The sequence below is a fragment of the Hibiscus syriacus genome, unplaced genomic scaffold, assembly GCF_006381635.1.
Source record: "Hibiscus syriacus cultivar Baekdansim isolate YM2019G1 unplaced genomic scaffold, ASM638163v2 tig00000340_pilon, whole genome shotgun sequence".
Lineage (NCBI taxonomy): Eukaryota > Viridiplantae > Streptophyta > Magnoliopsida > Malvales > Malvaceae > Hibiscus > Hibiscus syriacus.
Window position 1 is genome coordinate 1,587,683 of NW_024061783.1, and position 18,491 is coordinate 1,606,173.

An 18,491-nucleotide genomic window follows, 5' to 3' on the forward strand; every position below is an offset into this window, starting at 1 on the left:
AGTACCATTAATGGCTGAACCATTAGAACGTCATCATCAACGGATTGAGATGTCTGTAGTAATGAAGATGATGACTAACACATACTGGTCATTTGACTCTATGGTTTATATCAGTAAGTTGGTGACCCCAAATTCCATTTCCATGGCCATTGGGTCCATTTTCGAAATCTTCTTTTATTAAGATAATGTGATTACAAAGTAGTATATGTTCTAAATACTCTTCACCATTTAACAATGAACGTTCAATCACTATGCTACAATCGTTGGTGCTCGAACCCGTGACCTCTGAACATGTAAATTGGTTCGTGCATTTTCAAAATCTCATGAAGTGCCATGAATGTTTGTGACCTAAATTACAACCTGGCTAAGGCATCCCACTCCTAATTAAATGTGGTTAGTTATGTCCCATTTTTTAGGTGAAGAAAATAAAAACTAAATTCATTGTTGGTATTAAAGTTTTCTTCACATTATGGATTCTGATTTGCAAAGGTCTGATATACCTTTCCTGAAGGGGCCCCTCTTTCTTTTGGTGGGGATATACTTGGAACCAATTCATCCAAATGCAAATTTGAAATGTTCATTTATTTATTATAAGATAAAGTACAATAAAAATGATTGAATTATATTAAATAATAGTTTTAATCATTAACTTTTAAAAATTAGATTTTAATTATATTATTATGGGTAAAGTATACAAATAGTTCCTCGACTATAAGATATTATTTTATTAAATCTCCCGATTATTAAAAATTACATAATGATCCCCTAATTATAGGAAGTTACTTTATTGAGTCCTCCCAACTATTAAAAGTTTTAAAATGGGCACCTAACTATTCATTATGTTCCAAACTAGTTATTTTTCTTCAAAAAATTAACAATAGTCTAAATTGGATGTTAATATGATAACTGAGATATGATAATTTGATCTTATAATCTCAAACGACTATTATATCTCGATTAACAAATTAACATTCAACTCAAAATACCATCAATTTTTTTAATAAAAAAAGACTAGTTAGAACAAAATGAATAGCCGAATGACAATTTTGTAATTTTTAATAATCAAAAGACTCAATAAACAACTTCTTATAATTTAGGGGACCATTTTGTAATTTATAATGATCACCGGGACTTGATAGTGAAGTCTTGTTTGAATTCATTAATTTCAAAAACCCATCATCACTAGAGTGTTGCACGTGGGACTAAATCCCAACAAACATTAATCAAATGATAAATATATATATATATATATATAATCTACCATCAATTAAGGTAAGGAAAGTAGAATGGGAATTGTCCCATTTCAAATTTCAGGTCCCACTAAGATCTCAAATGCTAATATGAAAGCACTCGGGAGCCTACAAAGGTGAATCTTAAAAGGGTAAACTACTTAAATAGTCACTTATGTTTTGTAAGTATTCATTTTCGTTATTACAAAGGAGATTTAAAAAATTTACCCATCTTAAAAAACCAAGTCTAGAAAAGTTTATTCTGATGTGTTTGCCAAAATGTTTCCTCTAGAATTCTGGAAAATCATCAAAATACAAATAAAATAAAATAAAAAGTGAAGAACAAAATTATGATAGTAGGCACTAAGAAGAACACCACAAAAACAAGTAGAATTCATGGTGTCCTTGTCAAATTCATCTCTATACATACACCTTTCTCTGCAATTCTTTATTTCACAGATGCTAGAGATCCCATACCAATTCTCAATTGAATATAGGAGAGAATTTCTCCTTTGAATCCTCTTCTTCTTCAATGGCATTCAATGGAAAGTTTGATCCCATAGTTGATATAAAGTGCTAGGCTTTTTCTTTTTTGTGAATACCTTCCAAGGAGGAAAATTCTCAAAACAATCAATAGAAAGGTGGTGGCGGAGGTGAAGCGTATGGCACTCCGATTACTGGTGGCAATGGCCCCTCATATACTGGAGCTGGTGGTGGTAATAATGGTGGGGGCGGGCTTTCGTAAATAAAGGGCGGTGGAGGAGAGTGGTGATGAACTGGTGGTGGAGGAGGTGAAGGTGATGGGGGTGGCTTGTAATAAACTGGGGGAGGTGGTGATGGTGGTGGTGGTTCTATACATGGAGGAGGTGAGGGTGGTGGTGGAGAGTGAACTGGAGGAGGTGGAATATAAACGGGAGGTGGTGGTGGCGGTGGAGATAAGTATGGATAAATTGGTGGTGGAGGTGAATGTGGTGGCGGGGGTGGAGAATGTGGTGGAGGTGGTAGTGAATGATGTGGCAGCGGTGGGGAAAACAATGGAGGTGGTGAATTGGGCGGCGGAGGTGGTGTGGACCTCACACAATAAGTTGCCGTAGGTGGAGGAGGTGATGGATAAATTGGTGGAGGAGGTGGTTGAGGTGAGGGCGGTGGGGGGGAAGGTAAATAAATCGGTGGCGGTGGTGGTGGGGGAGAGTATACAGGTGGTGGGGGCGGAGGTGAGTAAACCGATGGAGAAGGCGGAGGCGGAGGTGAGTAAAATGGTGGTGAAGGAGATGGTGGGGGCGGTGGAGGAGGTGATTGTGGAGTGTATACGAGTGGAGGAGGTATCGAGAATGGTGGGGTGTAAATTGGGGTAGGTGGCGGCGGTGATGTTACAACAACAGGAGGAGGTGGCGGTGAAGTTACCACCGGCGGGGAAGGCGGAGAAGGAACAAAAGGAGCACATCTAAACGAACTACAATCCACTGACCTAGACAAGAAAGACTTACATTGCGCCGCACTTCTCTGCAAAGGTCTTGCCGGCAAGCAATTCCTCCGATCATCAAATCCCCGTAACGTCAAGCAAACCGGCGGCTCTCCAGTGAAGAAATTATACGAGAACGTAAAGTTCTCCAGCTTCGGCAACCGACAAATCCTCGCCGGAATCTTACCGGACAACATATTATGCCCCACATTGAGCTGCTCCAGGCTTACCATTCCCCCAATTTCCTCCGGCAAAGGCCCCATCAACTCATTAAAACTGGCATCAAACACAGTCATATTTTTAAGCCTACCAACTTCTCTGGGCAAACAAGATCTCAACCCATTGTTCATCAAAATAATTTCTTCAAGACCACTCATGTTGCCGATGCTCGCCGGCAGGCAGCCGTGGAACTTGTTGTTGGCCAACACAATGACGGAAACCGGCGAGTTCCCGAAGTTGTCCGGTAAGCTAAATCTGAACCGGTTGTGGTTTATAAAAATGGCATCCAAATCTTTGTCAAAAACCTCTCTGGGCACAGTTCCTTCAAAATCATTGAACCGCAGATCCAAGAACTTGAGCGCTGGCAACCGGAGAACCACCGCTGGGAACTTCCCGGCGAACCGGTTGTTGCTAAGATCCAACTCGATCAATATCCTCAATTTACTGAAACTCCGAGGAATAGTACCACAGAACCGGTTCGAGTTAATATGAAACAACGCAAGATCAGTAAGCAACCCAAGCTCTTCCAGCAAGTACCCAGCGATATCCCCATGGTTCAAGTCAATGCCAGCGACGGTTTTGATGGTGCCATTATCCGGCGCCAGAGCACAGAAAACGCCGGTGTAGTTGCATACATGGGATCCGACCCAATTACCGGTGAGATTAGAAGGGTCGGAAATTATAGCCTGCTTCCAAGCTTGTAAAGCAATGTAAGCATTTCTAAGCCTGGGGTTTTCGAAAACGAGCGTTGGGTCGACGGTGACGGCTTCTTCCAACTCGTCCCTGTAGTAGAGAAGCTGACGTTGCTTGATGAAGCCAACTTCTTGTTCCGTGAGGCTGCCATGGCTGGTAACGGGAAGCTCCTCACATGAAGAGAAGCTGATGAGGAGTGAGAAGAAACAGCAGAAGAGTGAAAGAGGTGAAGAATGGAGCTTGTTTTGAGCTTTCTTCTTCATCTCAAATTAGATACATCTGAAATGGGGATTTTCCCAGAAAATTTTCAGCTTTTGTTATGGTTCTTTTTCTCTGTTTGAGATCTGAAAAAATGAAGAAGATATTTTTGGGGTTTGATGGAGGAGAGAGAGAATTAGCTGTGGTGAAGAAGGGTTTTTTCCGCTCAAGTAGAGAGTTCGGAGCCGTCCATGTGAGAGAGAAAAGGGGATACTAATAATTAGGGTAAATTATGAGAATAGTCACTTTTGTTTAGGAATTTAGCTAACTTTGATCACTAATTTAAAAAATCAGAGTAAACAGTCCTTAACATTATATGTTCGTCCGGTTTAAATCCCTTTGTCATTAACTCTTAATGAATATGTTACATAGCCGTGGGAATAAATCTAAAAATGAACGAGAGTTCATGGATAAGAGACTAAAATAGAATGGATTGATAATATTAGAGATTAAAATTGAAAGAATCGATAATGTTAGGGACCATATACTCTTAATTTTTAAATTGGTAACCAAATTTGATCAGAAAAAAAAAGAGACTATTCGCATAATTTACGATATAATTAAATAATTATTTTGTTCTAGCGTTTTAATGTTTAATATTTTATTTTAAGTAAAAAAGATTAACATTTAACTAAATAATTATTCTCTCTTTTTATTTTTTTCTAGAATATTTTAACCTATAATTTTTATATTAAGATAAAAAAACTTATTTTAAAAATAAAAATTATTTAATAACTAAATTTTTTTATTTATTAAAGAACTTTCTTCTCCAAAATAAAAAATATGGGAAGCAAAGTGAAAATTTAATAAAATATTAAGGGTTTCTTTTTTATATTATGCCATAATACTAATAAAAATTCATAAAAAAAAGACACCTAAAAAATACAAGTATTCATATCCATTGCTTTAGCGGTTTAAATATAAAATCATATATATAATAGGGTAAATTTTACATTTAGTACCTAAACTATCAGTTTTTATCTGTTTTAGTACATAATTTTTTTATTTCTTTAAAATTATACCTAAAGTTTAGTTTTTTTATTTCGTTTTAGAATTTCTTTTAAAATTTAACATTAAGTTTTGAAGAAATTTGAAAGTTTAGATACTTAAACGGACCAAAATTAATAGTTTAAATATTAAATATGTTAAGTTTTTAACAGTGGATTACTAAAAAGTAAAATGAAACAAAAACTCGTTATGTATGATTTTGAAAAAAATTGATACTTTAGGTATTAAAAAAAATCAAAATTAATAGTTTAGGTAATAAAAACCTTCATCTCCGGCGGCTTTCTAGCTTTTCTCCGGTGGTTGATGGTGCTGCCTTTTGTCGTTCTATTAGTTGTTGCTCGTGGTCGTGGCATTCTATACATTTAATGGCATTGCTCACTTCGATATATATTCAGTGTCCATGGTTTCTCTTCATTATCCTTTTATTAAAATGTAGGTTTAATAATGGATAAACGTTTTAAATATTTGATTAAATAATTATTTTAATTTTATATTTTTTTAATATTTTAACATCTCAAACGTTTTATTTCAAGGTAAAAGGTATATATGTGGATGGTAATCGTTAATCAATAAACTCTAAAATATGATTTTTCCCCTTAAAATTAAATGTGAGGGGAAAATGCTAAAAAATGATTAAAGTGGTTATTCAGTCAAATATTAAGGTATTTTATGTCTTAAAATAAAATGTTTGACCCCAAAATGCCCCAAAAAAAAAGAGAATATAAGTTAGAATGATAACTTAATCAAATTAGGGATGACAATATGATCCGAACCCGATGGGAAAACTTGAAATCCGGTCAAGTTTGAGTTGGGTCGGGTTGAATGATATCAGGTAGGGTTCGAAGATTTTTTCGGGTCGGGTTCGGGGCAAGGTATCACCGCCCCGCCCCGATTATATATATATATATATAATATTTTATATTAATTATATATATATATATATAATAAATATTTTATATATTTTATATTAATTATATATAAAATATTTTCAGGTTCGGGTTCGGGTTTGAGTATAATATTTCGGGTCGAGTTCGGTGACGGGGCAAAAAAAATCCCCGACGGGGCACCCCGATAAAAAACCCGTCGGAGATCGGGTCGGGGTCAGGGACGGAAATTTATTTTGGGTTCGAGGACGGAATGAGCAAAACCCGCCCCAAACCCTACCCGTTGCCATTCCTAAATCAAATGTTAGAAGTCTTTTTTAGCATTATGCCAACGAATGATACGTTTAAACTTTTTTTAGCATTCGAATATAAATTTATATTAGTACTCATTAAATTTTTAATATAAAATTTATGTATAATATTATTCGAATTTGAATCTTCTAAAAGATAATGAATGACACATTCAAACTTTTTAACCATCTATTATAATTTTATATAGGCTTAATGTATGAATCCATCCCTAAAGTATACTATTTCTTCAGTTTGATCCTTAAAGATTGTTTTGGTTCAGATTGCTCCTTAAATTATATTTTCTTTTCCAATTCAACCGTTTTCTGTAATCGCGTTAAAAGTCCAATTGGACATGTTGCCCTATTAATATGTGCCATGTAATGTAATACCTCCATTCAAAAGTAAAAGGTATTATAATGAGAAAAGGATCATAGTTTAGGGACTAAATAACGTATTAAGTCTTGAAGTATTTTAGTTTTTGTTTGGTTGGATGAAAAAAATAGAAGGAATGAATAAGGGAGTCAGAAAATTGAATAAATTAAATTTTAAGTATATTTGGTCATAAAACGAGAGGATGGCCATTTTTTCATTTTCATGTATAAAAGTAAATCATTTCGTACGAACTAAGTGGACTTCGCGATAAAAAGATTGTTAATATTCTTGAGGATTCGGGTTCGAGCACCATAGATATCAGGGATATGAGCGTTTATTGTCAAAAGGTTAAGAGTTATATTTGAATATATAATATATTGTACTTACCCAAAATTAATCAAATAAATAAATAAATCGTTTCAATTTGAAATGGAAAATGTTGGTCTTCTAGTTCCAAATTTAATATTATTTGAATAAATATTATAATTTTAAAATTTTAAAAATATACTATCTAAATCTACAATTTATATATGATACAAAAATTAATAACCCAATATAACTAGGGTAAAGGACACAAATTGTCCCCAACTATAGGATATTGTTTTATTAATTCCTTCTATTATTAAAAGTTACAAAATGTCCTCCGACTATAGTAAGTTTCTTTGTTGAGTCACTTGACTATTAAAAGTTACAAAATGGTCACCCAACTATTCATTATGTTTCCAACTTGTTATATTTCATTAAAAATTTGACGGGAGTTTGAGTTATACGTTAACTTGTTGATTAAGATATGATAAAAATATAATCTTATAATCTCAAATGACTATAATATCTCAGTCAATATGTGAGCGTCCAACTTAGACGACCGTTAATCTTTTAACAGAAAATGATGAGTTTGGAACATAATAAATAGTCGAATAACCATTTTGTAATTTTTCATAATCGAAATACTCAATAAAACAACTTATTATAACTGAGGGACCAACTTATAAGTTTTATCAACTTTTAACAATCAAATAACTCAATAAAGTAATATCTTATAGCCGAATGATCATTTGTATATTTCACCTATATAACTAATACTCCATTTGAGATTAATATTCCCCTCCTTTTAGGTAAACTATATTTCATAAAAAAAATAAAAATCCAAAAATATTTTCTATTTAAAATTGGAGTCTAACCAACAACCAGTTGGTCTAGTAGAATGAGGCATTAGGTCCCTTAAGCAATATCAGAGGTTCGAATCCTGACGTTTGCGAATGAAATAAATTAGATCGGAAGGGTCGCCATCGCCTATGTAGTACCAGAACTAGATATATATTAAAAGAAACATTAAAACGAATTTTAAATATTTTTATTAAATTTAGAACTTTATCATATAATATTAAACTATTCGATTTTGATATGTTAAAGAAAATTAAAATGAATCATCAAGTGTCGGTATAATAGTAATACCAACCGCACTTCGAGGGACGAAACTGGAAACTTATTTTTAGAGGGACAATATGTGATTTAACTATTGTACTAATTTATACTTCTGAAAATTTCGAATGGACTAAACATAAATTTTCTTATTTTAGTGGTACCAAAATTACTGCTTTTCCTCTTGATATCGTCCCTGGTTGAGAGACACGATCAAAAATCATGAAAGATTTATTTTATACCTTATAACTGTGGGATAACATCTTCTATACCTTATAATAGCTATCAAATCTACAACACAAACCAAATTACATTAATAAAATAAAATTATATTATATTACAAAATTTGACCTTATATCATACTATATTATAATCCCCATTTTACGCATTATATTATTATTTTTATTAATTCCCATTTTACTCGTTAAATTATTTTTTATAAATTTAGGATGAATATATATTTATTTAGAATAAATAACATTAATCTTTACTGTCTCTCATATTATACTCATTGTACTTTATATTCGTTCAGATTTTTCATTGAAATTAATACATTTGTTTTTTTTGTTAGTTTGTCGCTTTCTCACTAACAACATTAAAAATTAGTTGTTATATAGATACAAAACAATACCGTTTTAATAAAAAATTTATTTTTTAAAATAACATCGTTTTAACGTCGTTAATTATTTAACGATAGAATGACAAAAAAATCAATAATGATCGTCGTAAATTATCCAATTATTTATTTTTCATAAAATTTATATGTAAGGAAAGCTGTCGGCATGTGAGAACAAAAAGCTCGTATAGTTCAACCTGACTGACTCTTTCGTTTAACTACAACAACAGCAAAAGTAAAAGAGACTTTCTTTTTGGGTCGCAAATGGTGAGTAACAGACAGAATATTAACTAATTAGTAATGATTGAGACACTCTTTTTCTCTTTTATTTCCACAGATTATTGGTGAATTCTTTTGTTTATTGCAACACGACATACGGACATGTTGTTGGGAAAAAGACAGCAGGTGAATTTAGTATCACCCATATAAATAAAAGCATCACAGGAGCAACTAGCTAGCCGCTCACTTCGCCGCCGGTTTTGGACATGGGGAAGGGAAGGGAAATTTGCTTTGAATTTTAAAATGGGACAGTGGGGGTTAACTAGGGTTCTACTTTTGAGAAGGTGACATCATCAATCCAAGTGACAATAGCAAAAAATCAATCTCATCCATTAATAAGCCTTCATCCAAGAGTCTTTATTATATGGATCCTTGTCAAACAAACATAATCCATGTGAACCCTTGATCATAAGATAGATCCAAGGGACTCGGTTGCGCCACATCACCCATCCAAGAGAAGAAACACAAATACATCTCAACCGTTGGTTCTAGATTTGATCCAATCACCAAGATCAAGTCTCTCCACCATCTTCATTGGTGCGACCCATCAGCACCGGAGAGCTCGTCGGCACGTCACCAGCGCATGAAACACACGTAGACCCTTATCTTTGTAATGAACAAGTAATAATAAAAGAGAAACCTTATTTTAAAGATCGGTTCAAATAATAAGTAGTTTGATATCGTTTAAATACAATATCGAATTCGAGTTTTTATTTGTAAAAAATTATTATCGAGAGTCTCACCCATCAAAATCAAATTTGTGAGCGGTAAGAAGTTTGATATTAATATTAATTGAGGTAAAATCTTAAAACAGGAATCGCAATAAAAAAAAATTAAAAGAGAAAGCTTTTAACTTTATTTGTTCCTCATGCATGGAAAATATGACAGTCCTGTGGCTCGTGACAGTGGACACACACAGGTTAACTTCTATGGTGGAAATGGAAAGCTACAAGGTTTTATCAGCTGACAGTGGACACACAGGTCCCACCACCAGGCTCTGTGGCTCGTGACATTAAACAGTTGTGTAGCAACGGAACCCTCATTTACCATTTGGTAATGCCTTGCAAATTGCGGGGAGGCACAAGGAACGATAATTTAATATAAGGTTAAAAACATGTGATCTTATGGTGTAATTTAAAATGTGAAATTATAATATTTTTGGTTAAATAAAAAAAAATTTCGATTGATAATAAAAAAATGTTAGAAAGATTTTAAAATTTTAAAATTATATGTAATATAAAATGCTATAACTATTATGACGTTTTTTTGTTGGGCCTAATATCACTGAATTTTAATTTTATATTAGGATGTGGCACAGCTGCTGGTCAGGTTTTGTTTAATTGTTTTCATGGGCATTCACAAGATATAAGCAGTGTTTAAATTGCTGCCATCACAAGCTCAACCGTATCTTACCAACTGAAATATAAACAGGTGAACATGGCATGGGCATGGGCATCACTCCTTGCCCCTAACCACGGTTGTTCACAAGATATCTGTTGCATATTGAGCCTGTCCAGATTATCTGGCTTAGGGAAAAGTGTAAGGAACAATATTTTAATTTAAGGTTATTGACAGATTTCAGATGCACTAAATCTTTAGGAGGTCAAATGCATATGTATCCCTAATATTTAATGGAAAAAAAGTAAAATTTAGTTTAATATGTTAAGAAAAAATAAAAAAATAAGAGTTTTTGCATACCCGTTACTTAAAAAAATATTATATTGTAGACCCAACTTTTAAAATTGTTTGATCCGCCACTATTTAAGGTTAAGGAACAACGAGAAATGGACGAAACTGAAAAATATGATAAAAATAATAACATTTTCGATTGGCGTAACAAAAAATATTAACATTATGATATTTATCACATTTTCGGTTGCGCTCATTTTCCCATCATTCCTTAACCTTAAGTTAGGCGGTCGTATAATATAATTTTCCCTGGTTTAGATAGGGATGCAGCCTGAATTCTAAATCAAGGGGACAAGATATAACTAACAATAGAAAATGAGATAGTCAAAATCAAAATAAATAAAAATTCGAAGGTCTAAATACTTGTTTATCCCTATATTTTTTAATAATCAAAGATTAAGGGGACAATGGCCCAACATTACACATAGTTCCGTCCTTGGTAAGGTCGATAACATATCATCGAGGGGATAAGAGGGACGATTTTTTAGTTGAAAATTTCAAAATTTTATATTGATAAACTGTTTTTATCGTCTAAAATTATACGCACATGTTTAACATAAAATCCCACGTTGATTCTAAATCACATACCTCATTATCCGTTAAAATGAGATTATTGAACTATAATGCTTGTTAGAAAATTGATGAGTATTCGACCAACGTACTTAAACTGTTTATATTTTGGATTATGTAAACGGAATGAAAACATAGCCTAAAATATTTAGACTGAAATAAGTGATTTTAAGTGAACAAATGAACTTCATTCGTGTGTAGCTCGTAATTAGTGCAACACAACTAGAAATATGCTGTCATAGAAATTTTTATTATAAAATAAAATTCATCAATTTAATTAAGTTTAATTATAAAATAAATGTTCAAACTACACCCGTTTTTCTCAAATAGGTGTTTAAACTTTTTTTTTAAATCATCAAATGTCAAATGTTACAAACGTTATCACTTTAGATACTCGAATTGTAATTACCGTTAAATTTTGCCATGAAATTACGCATGTTATGTTATGGTAATTTTAAAAATTAAAGTTATATATAAAAACACAAAATTTTGAAATACTTTTAGAAATTCCCAAAACTTTGAAAACCTCATTTCAACACTTAAACCCACATCGTCTATTGTCTATTGCCGTCGACGAAGTTACACCCGACCTCACCTCCACCCGACGATCAATAATCCTATGAAATCGTATCAATCGATGCTTGTACCCGATAAACCCTATGCTAAAAATCACGACCTATGCGATCCCGACGGCTAATCGATAGTAAGTATGACATTGTATGATTAAGAAGATGTCAAGGACTACGTCGGCGGAAGTAGCCATGAGCAGAAAGGACGACATCGATGGGTTAAATTTAGGGATTTAAGATTTTTAAAAACTTGTTTTTTTTAAGAGAAAGTAACTTTTTATTTAAATATAATATTTTTTAAAAATATATAAATTTTTTAAAATTATAATAACGACACGTGTGACGAGATAAATTTCCTAACAAACAAAAAAAAATATGTCTAATCTGACACATAAAATTACCTAAGACAAACAACAAAACTGTTTTATGTAAGAAAAAAAGGGGAGTTGTCAGCTAAAACATATTGCTCGACAGCAGTAGGGTTGGATCGTTGTCTGCTAAAGCTTCATCCTGAAGCATTACCGTATTAACAACCTTCAATGAACAAGGAATCGAAATTAGTACAGCTGAGGAGATTAAGACAACTCATGTAGTGGTCTATTTGATTCATTCCAATTCACAATATACAATATAGTGGAAACGTGGGAGCTTTTCTTTTTCCATAAACCTCATCAAATGGTACAAATTCCAGCTTTTCAGAATGTTCTCCCAAATTTTCAGAAATAATTCTGCTGTACGCCAGTATTAATTAACGATTAAGAAAATATCCTATCGTAAATATTAATATTTTTTAATATTTCTGATAAAATATTATTTAAAATATTATTTTTTAATCAAAAATGTTAATTTAGTTACTTAATTTTCGGTAGGAAAAATAACATTTTAGGTAGCATCTAATATTAACATTTATAGCAGAAACAATAATGTTTTAGATAACACTTTACTGAAAATATTAAAAAAATATTAACATTTTCGGTAACTTATTTTTTAGCCGTATATTAAAACTGACGTATCTTAAACATCCCTTGCCATGTTCTTAAGAATGGTAGTGGAGTGAGTTTTCGCCGGACTCGAATCCGACATAATTTTATAACAATAAAATTTGATCTAGATCCAACTCAATTTGATATTAAAAACATATATATTCATCTAATCATTATCTCAAATGTTAAAAGCTAATTCTGATTTCGATCCTATCTGATTTAACATAATTTTTAATTTCTTCTCATTATTTTTTGTATAAAATAGAAGGAAAAAAACATTATCCAATATGTTACATCCATTTTCTATTGGCATATTATCAAAATTAGTCTCCAAACATTTATTAAATTAGTTATTTTAGTTTTTATTATTTTCTGGAGTATTTTAGTCCCAACATTTTATTTTAGGTAAAAATACCAGTGATATTTGATTGAATAGTTAAATTGGCCATTATTTTTTTAGAACATTTTAGTCCTCTATATTTCATTTTAGGGAATTACCTATACCTTGTGGTCGTGAGGTCGAATCTCATGGTAGGCAATTCATAATTCGAAGGTCTCTCACGGAAGTTGCTCTCAACCTTGTGTTTGGGGCAACCTACTATCCTACCTCCCCTTACCCCATTATATATGGGAATAAGGGTTAGCTATTTTTTATATATTTCATTTTAGGGTATGAAGGCTCATATTTGAAGCGTTAACTATTCGTTAACTAATGAATTTCATCAACATAAAGATATTTTTGTCCTAAAATAAAAATTTTAGATTCAAAATATTTTAAAAAATCATAATTAAATAATTATTTAATCAACATCATCGTACTTTTTTGACGTTATACCTTTAACATTATGCATATTAAGCTAATGGATCAAAAGCCTAAGACAAGCCCAACCGGATAGGTACAGGCTCATGTCCTGAAAGGTGCAAAATTAACCCAATACTCTAGGCGGGTTAATTATTTAGTCTAACATAATACTAAATAAATTATTTAGGGGTCTACAACAAATAATACAGTGTAGGGGAAACTCGTTACGTCGATGTGATGATTTTTAATAAAAAAGTATTTTTATTCAAAAATTTTATTTCCGATTTGATAAAATTTAATAAAAAATTATATTTTATTAAAACTCGTCACATCGAGTTGACGAGTTTCCCTTACACCGTAACATTTAGTGTAGATCTCAAAATAATTTCGAAGATAATCTAATGGGTTAAATTTTTTAGCCCATTAGCCTATTGGATCAATTTCACCCTTGAAAGGGAACCTGTCCCATTGCCAAAGAAGGATGGTTTGCTTTTAATCGTATAAGTGGGCTGTGGGAGCAATGGTTAGGTTAGTGATTATGGTCGGATTTTTTATCCACTCGAATTCGATTTGAGTATAATATTCTTTCGTTTGTTATTTATCTTGATCCAAGTTTAAATAAAGTTCATTTAATCAAAAATTTAATGTAAATTTTAAAATAAAATTCATACTCGATCCTTTATATATATATATATTATATAAGCAAAATATTTTTTTTTCTGATTAAGCTATAATCACTAAATAGTATTTATTCGGAATATTCTCAATAATTTGACAATGAATCCTCAATCATCTATATTACAGTCTTACTTAAATATGAGGCTTCAAAATATAATAATAATTATTTTAATCATTAAAGTAATTTCGTTCGTACCTTATATTTATGTGTAACAATAAAGTATAGATGATGATAATTATTTATAGTGATATGATATATTGTATTCATAATAATTAAATACAATTTTGAATAATAGAGATCATAAAATAGATAAAATATTGAATAAGAAATGCTAACCGTAAAAAAACTATTGTCTACGCAACAGTGATTAAAGGCATTCTTATTTGGTTTTAACTTATGTTTTTTTCTCATCAACATGGGCTTTCTGGCTCACGCCTCCAATTCCTCCTCCACCACCGCCGCCAAAACCTCCTCCTCCACCAAAACCACCTCCTATCCCGCCACCAATGCCTCCACCAGCAGCAACACCACCTCCATTGTGGTGCCAGTTATTATGCCTTCCAAAGGCACCCATTCCACCACCGCCACCGCCACCAGGACGTCCGAAACCAAAGCGGAAGCCCAGCCCCTTGCCGAAGCTAAACGAATGCCCAAAACCCCACCTGTTTCCGCCACTAAAACCACCGCTGGGGTTGCCATCAAAAAACCATTCTGGCTTCTTCTCCACTATCTTCCTACTCTCAACGCACTGATATGCCACCGCCGAACAAATCCACAAAGCAACCCACGGCCACCACGTTAGCTTATTGCCAGCCATTAGTTGTTCCCTTCAATGATGGAGTACTCCTGTTTCACCATTTATAAAGCAAAATATGGAATTAGTTGAGAAGAAGAGTAATTGATTCACCGCCATTGTTCCTGGTTCGTGTTTGCATTCAAAGCTCCCCCTTCCTCTCATTTTCTCCAGAATCACGTTCCATCATTTACTGAAGTTTTGTATACAATTTTTTTGAGATTAGGTTAAATTACCTTCTTCACCATTGAATTTTATTCTTTTTTTATTATGGTCTCTAAAATTTAAGATTTTTTGTTTAATTACTTAATTTTAACATTACTCTTATATCACTCCACAATTAAATAAAAAAAAGTTGATTCCATATGACAAATGATATGATGACATATCAAAGTAATGTCATTTTAAATCTCTAAAAAAACCACCTAAACAAAGTTATTTTAGATTTGGCTTGATACTAAAATAAGTGACAAAACTATACATTTTTTTTTCTGAATAAGTATCTAACCTATTTTTTGACTCATCCCGGTACCTAACATTATAATTGTTATCATTTTAGGTGCTCGGGTCGTCAACGGCGTTAATTTTACTTAACACGTTTCATAATCTGGTGATTTTGAAATTTATTTTTTAAATATAAAAATATCTTTATATTTATAAAAAAAAACCCTAATTTATCTTAAATTATAAAGAAGCTCCAAAATCCTTAAAATCCTCAAATCCTAACTTTAACCCGTTGTCCCTGCTCTTTCCGGCCATGACCACTACCACCGATGTCGTCTCTGTCATCCTCCTAGTTATACAACACCGTAGTTGTTGCCGATTAGCTGTCAGAACTGTGATTTTCATCATAGGGTTCATGGGTATAAAATGTCGATTCGTCATTGATCGATCGTAATTTCATAAGGATTTTGGTCATTGGGGGAGGTGAGGTCGTGTGGAGCTTCGTCGACGGTAAAGGACGGCGACCGTCATAGGTTTAGGAGTTGAAATGAAGGTTTTTAAACTTTTGGTGTTGTTTCAAATTTGCTGTTTTTTTCTTTTTAAAAAATATGTAATTTTAATTTTTTAATATTAAATAAAATTTGTAAAATTACCATATTATGACATGTGTCATTTAATGAGGGAAATTAACACCGTTGACGGCCCGAACACCTAAAATGATAACGTTTGTAACGTTAGACATCGGGATGAGTCAGAAAATAGTTTAGGCACTTATTCAGGAAAAGAGATATAGTTTGGACACTTATTTTAGTATTAAGCCTTTATATTTTTATAAAATATAAAAAATATTTTTTTCCTTCGTTTTTCTTCTTTTCTTCTTCTCTTTTGTCCCTCGTCTTGTTTGAATCCACTCAAATTTCAAATATTGTTCGTCTTAACTAACCATTATTTGTCATGGTGTCATTGATCGATGAATCCTATGTTTTTTTTATTAACTTTGTTTTATCCTTTGAATATGAATTTGATGTTCATTCAATCATAAAACAACTTAAAATTCATGAATCTAATATTGAATTTTAGGGTTTTCTATATTTGGGGTCTTCAAATGGGAGCCCTATATTTTTCTTCATTTTCATTCTTAGTCACAATTTGGGTCGAAACCCTAAAATTTTAATTTCACAAAATTCTCATTTGCTTACTTTGTTTATTGTGAGTAGGGATGAATCTAGCTGGGGAGGACATCCCTTAAAATTTTTAAATTTTTATATATTTTAGATATTTTTTTATATTTTCTATTGAAAATATATTTTCACCCTTAACATTTTATAAGCTTATCTCCCCTTAAATTATATAAGTTTGCCTCTTCTAGTGTAAAATCTTGTGTCCATCTCTGAATGTGAAGTTCTCATCGAACTATGCTAAGGTTTAAGTTTGGGTGCAACCATTGGGCATAGGGTTTTTAAAAAGACTTTTTTTTAGTAGTATACGTTATTATAAGATAGTATACGTTTAGAACTTTTTTTAAGTATTGATAACGTATATATATCTTACAAACACAACTGTTCGAACCAAAAACTTATAAAAAACGATCTTTCTTTTTTTTATCATTAATGTCACTCGATGAATTCGCGGAGGACCATATACCTAATTTTTATTAAAACAATCGATTTTTTTTTACCTTTCAAGATTTGCATGCATAGTATAACACAACATTCATGACAGTTTCAAGAACAAGAAGAGAAGAATAAATTGATATCAACAGAGGGATTTCCCACACACAGATTCCCCTACGAATCCTCAACTCAAACAAACACTCGACCACCCTCAATCCCACATTGCTCAGCAAAGCCATCACCAACCCTGTTTGTCTTCTCCCTCCCATGAGTTGCTTGGCTTTCCACAGCGAGTCGAGTCCATAACATTCACTCTCCAGCACCGATATCACATCAGCCATGTTCCCCACCACCATTACATGTGCAAAAGCCAAGCAAAAGGGTATCCCTAGGAGCCCAAGGACACCCCGGAATCCGATCTCGACCGAGCAGATTCCGAGCGTGTGAAGCATCTTCGGTGTCGCTGTTAAACCGATCGACATCGATCCGAATAGGCCTAGTATGATGAAGAGTTCCCATGATCTTGTGTGGAGAAGCTTAATCCAATTCGAACCGCTCCTCGTTAGTAGCCTTCTTCCGTCGAGATTTACGCCTTTGTAAGTGTCCGAAACCGCTTGGATGGCGGCCGCTCGTCCGAGGAGGGCGAACGTGATCGAAGAAGGGACGCAAACGACAATGTGGACTATCGTTTCCGACGGGAAATTCGGCGGGCGGTGTCCGAAGAAATGATCTACGAGCGTCGTGGCCGAGGGAGGTACTTCGGGGAAACGACGGACGAGAAAATGCGAGAAGATAAGGGAAGCCGGGATCGGCGAGAAGAGGAAGACGGAGATCGAATGGAAATGAGTAGGGTGAAGAAGGATTAGCCTGATGGATTCTCTAAAAATCTCAACCGTGTTCATCAGATAGATGGACTCAAGAACTTGAGGTGTTCTTCTTCTAGCCATACTGTGTGTAAATGTTACAATAGCTCAGCGATGTGGGACTTTGTATAAACTGTTAATCGGTGACAAAGTGAAAATATAATAAGTTCACTGCTGCTATTTTGCTTGTGTGCAAATTCATCATGATTGAATAACTTCTTTTGCTCTCTTGGTCATTGTTTTAAGGGTAAAATACATCCCCATGCCATTCATTTATTAGTTTGGTTATAAAGGGATCCTTTTTTCTTCTAAAAGCATCATCACTCGATTAAATATAGTTACAAACATATCACTGGTCATTAAATATTATACGCAATGATGACATGTCTTGATACAATAAAAACTTTAGTCTCCAAAATTTATACATTCTATTAATATAGTCCTAATTTAAAATAATTCGATGAATTTAACCATTCATATTTTTTTTAAAAACCCATCACTTTAGTTTTTGTTCTTCTAAATTGTTTGTTATTGTCTATGTTACTTTCATGGTTTAATAAGAGTCTAAGAATGACTTGTCCTTGCTTAATATTAGAATGTGATTATCCAACTGCAGCTTTGATTTGATGGACTCATTTAGTTTGACACTATCGCAAAAGGGCCTAACTGATAAAAATTTTAAATATGGAGGCTTAAATTTATAAAATTATTGAGTTAATATCAAACGGATAGAACATATAAGTTTCGAAATAA

At 33.0% G+C, this 18,491-nt stretch overlaps 3 protein-coding genes across 3 annotated transcripts; all 3 read right to left on the minus strand.

Annotated features, from left to right (window-relative positions):
• Positions 1-1,838: 1,838 nt before the first annotated feature.
• On the minus strand, positions 1,839-3,999 carry LOC120201727 (leucine-rich repeat extensin-like protein 4). Its single transcript, XM_039202284.1, has one exon. It carries the CDS (start codon positions 3,864-3,866, stop codon positions 1,860-1,862), a length of 2,007 nt encoding a protein of 668 aa, XP_039058215.1. The 5' UTR covers positions 3,867-3,999; the 3' UTR covers positions 1,839-1,859.
• A 10,420-nt stretch (positions 4,000-14,419) lies between these two features.
• LOC120185042 (glycine-rich cell wall structural protein 1-like) lies at positions 14,420-14,842 on the minus strand. Its single transcript, XM_039189395.1, has one exon. It carries the CDS (start codon positions 14,840-14,842, stop codon positions 14,420-14,422), a length of 423 nt encoding a protein of 140 aa, XP_039045326.1.
• A 2,101-nt stretch (positions 14,843-16,943) lies between these two features.
• LOC120185146 lies at positions 16,944-17,822 on the minus strand. The gene has a single exon (XM_039189469.1). The coding sequence runs from the start codon at positions 17,820-17,822 to the stop codon at positions 16,944-16,946; it is 879 nt and encodes a 292-aa protein (XP_039045400.1).
• Positions 17,823-18,491: the final 669 nt, after the last annotated feature.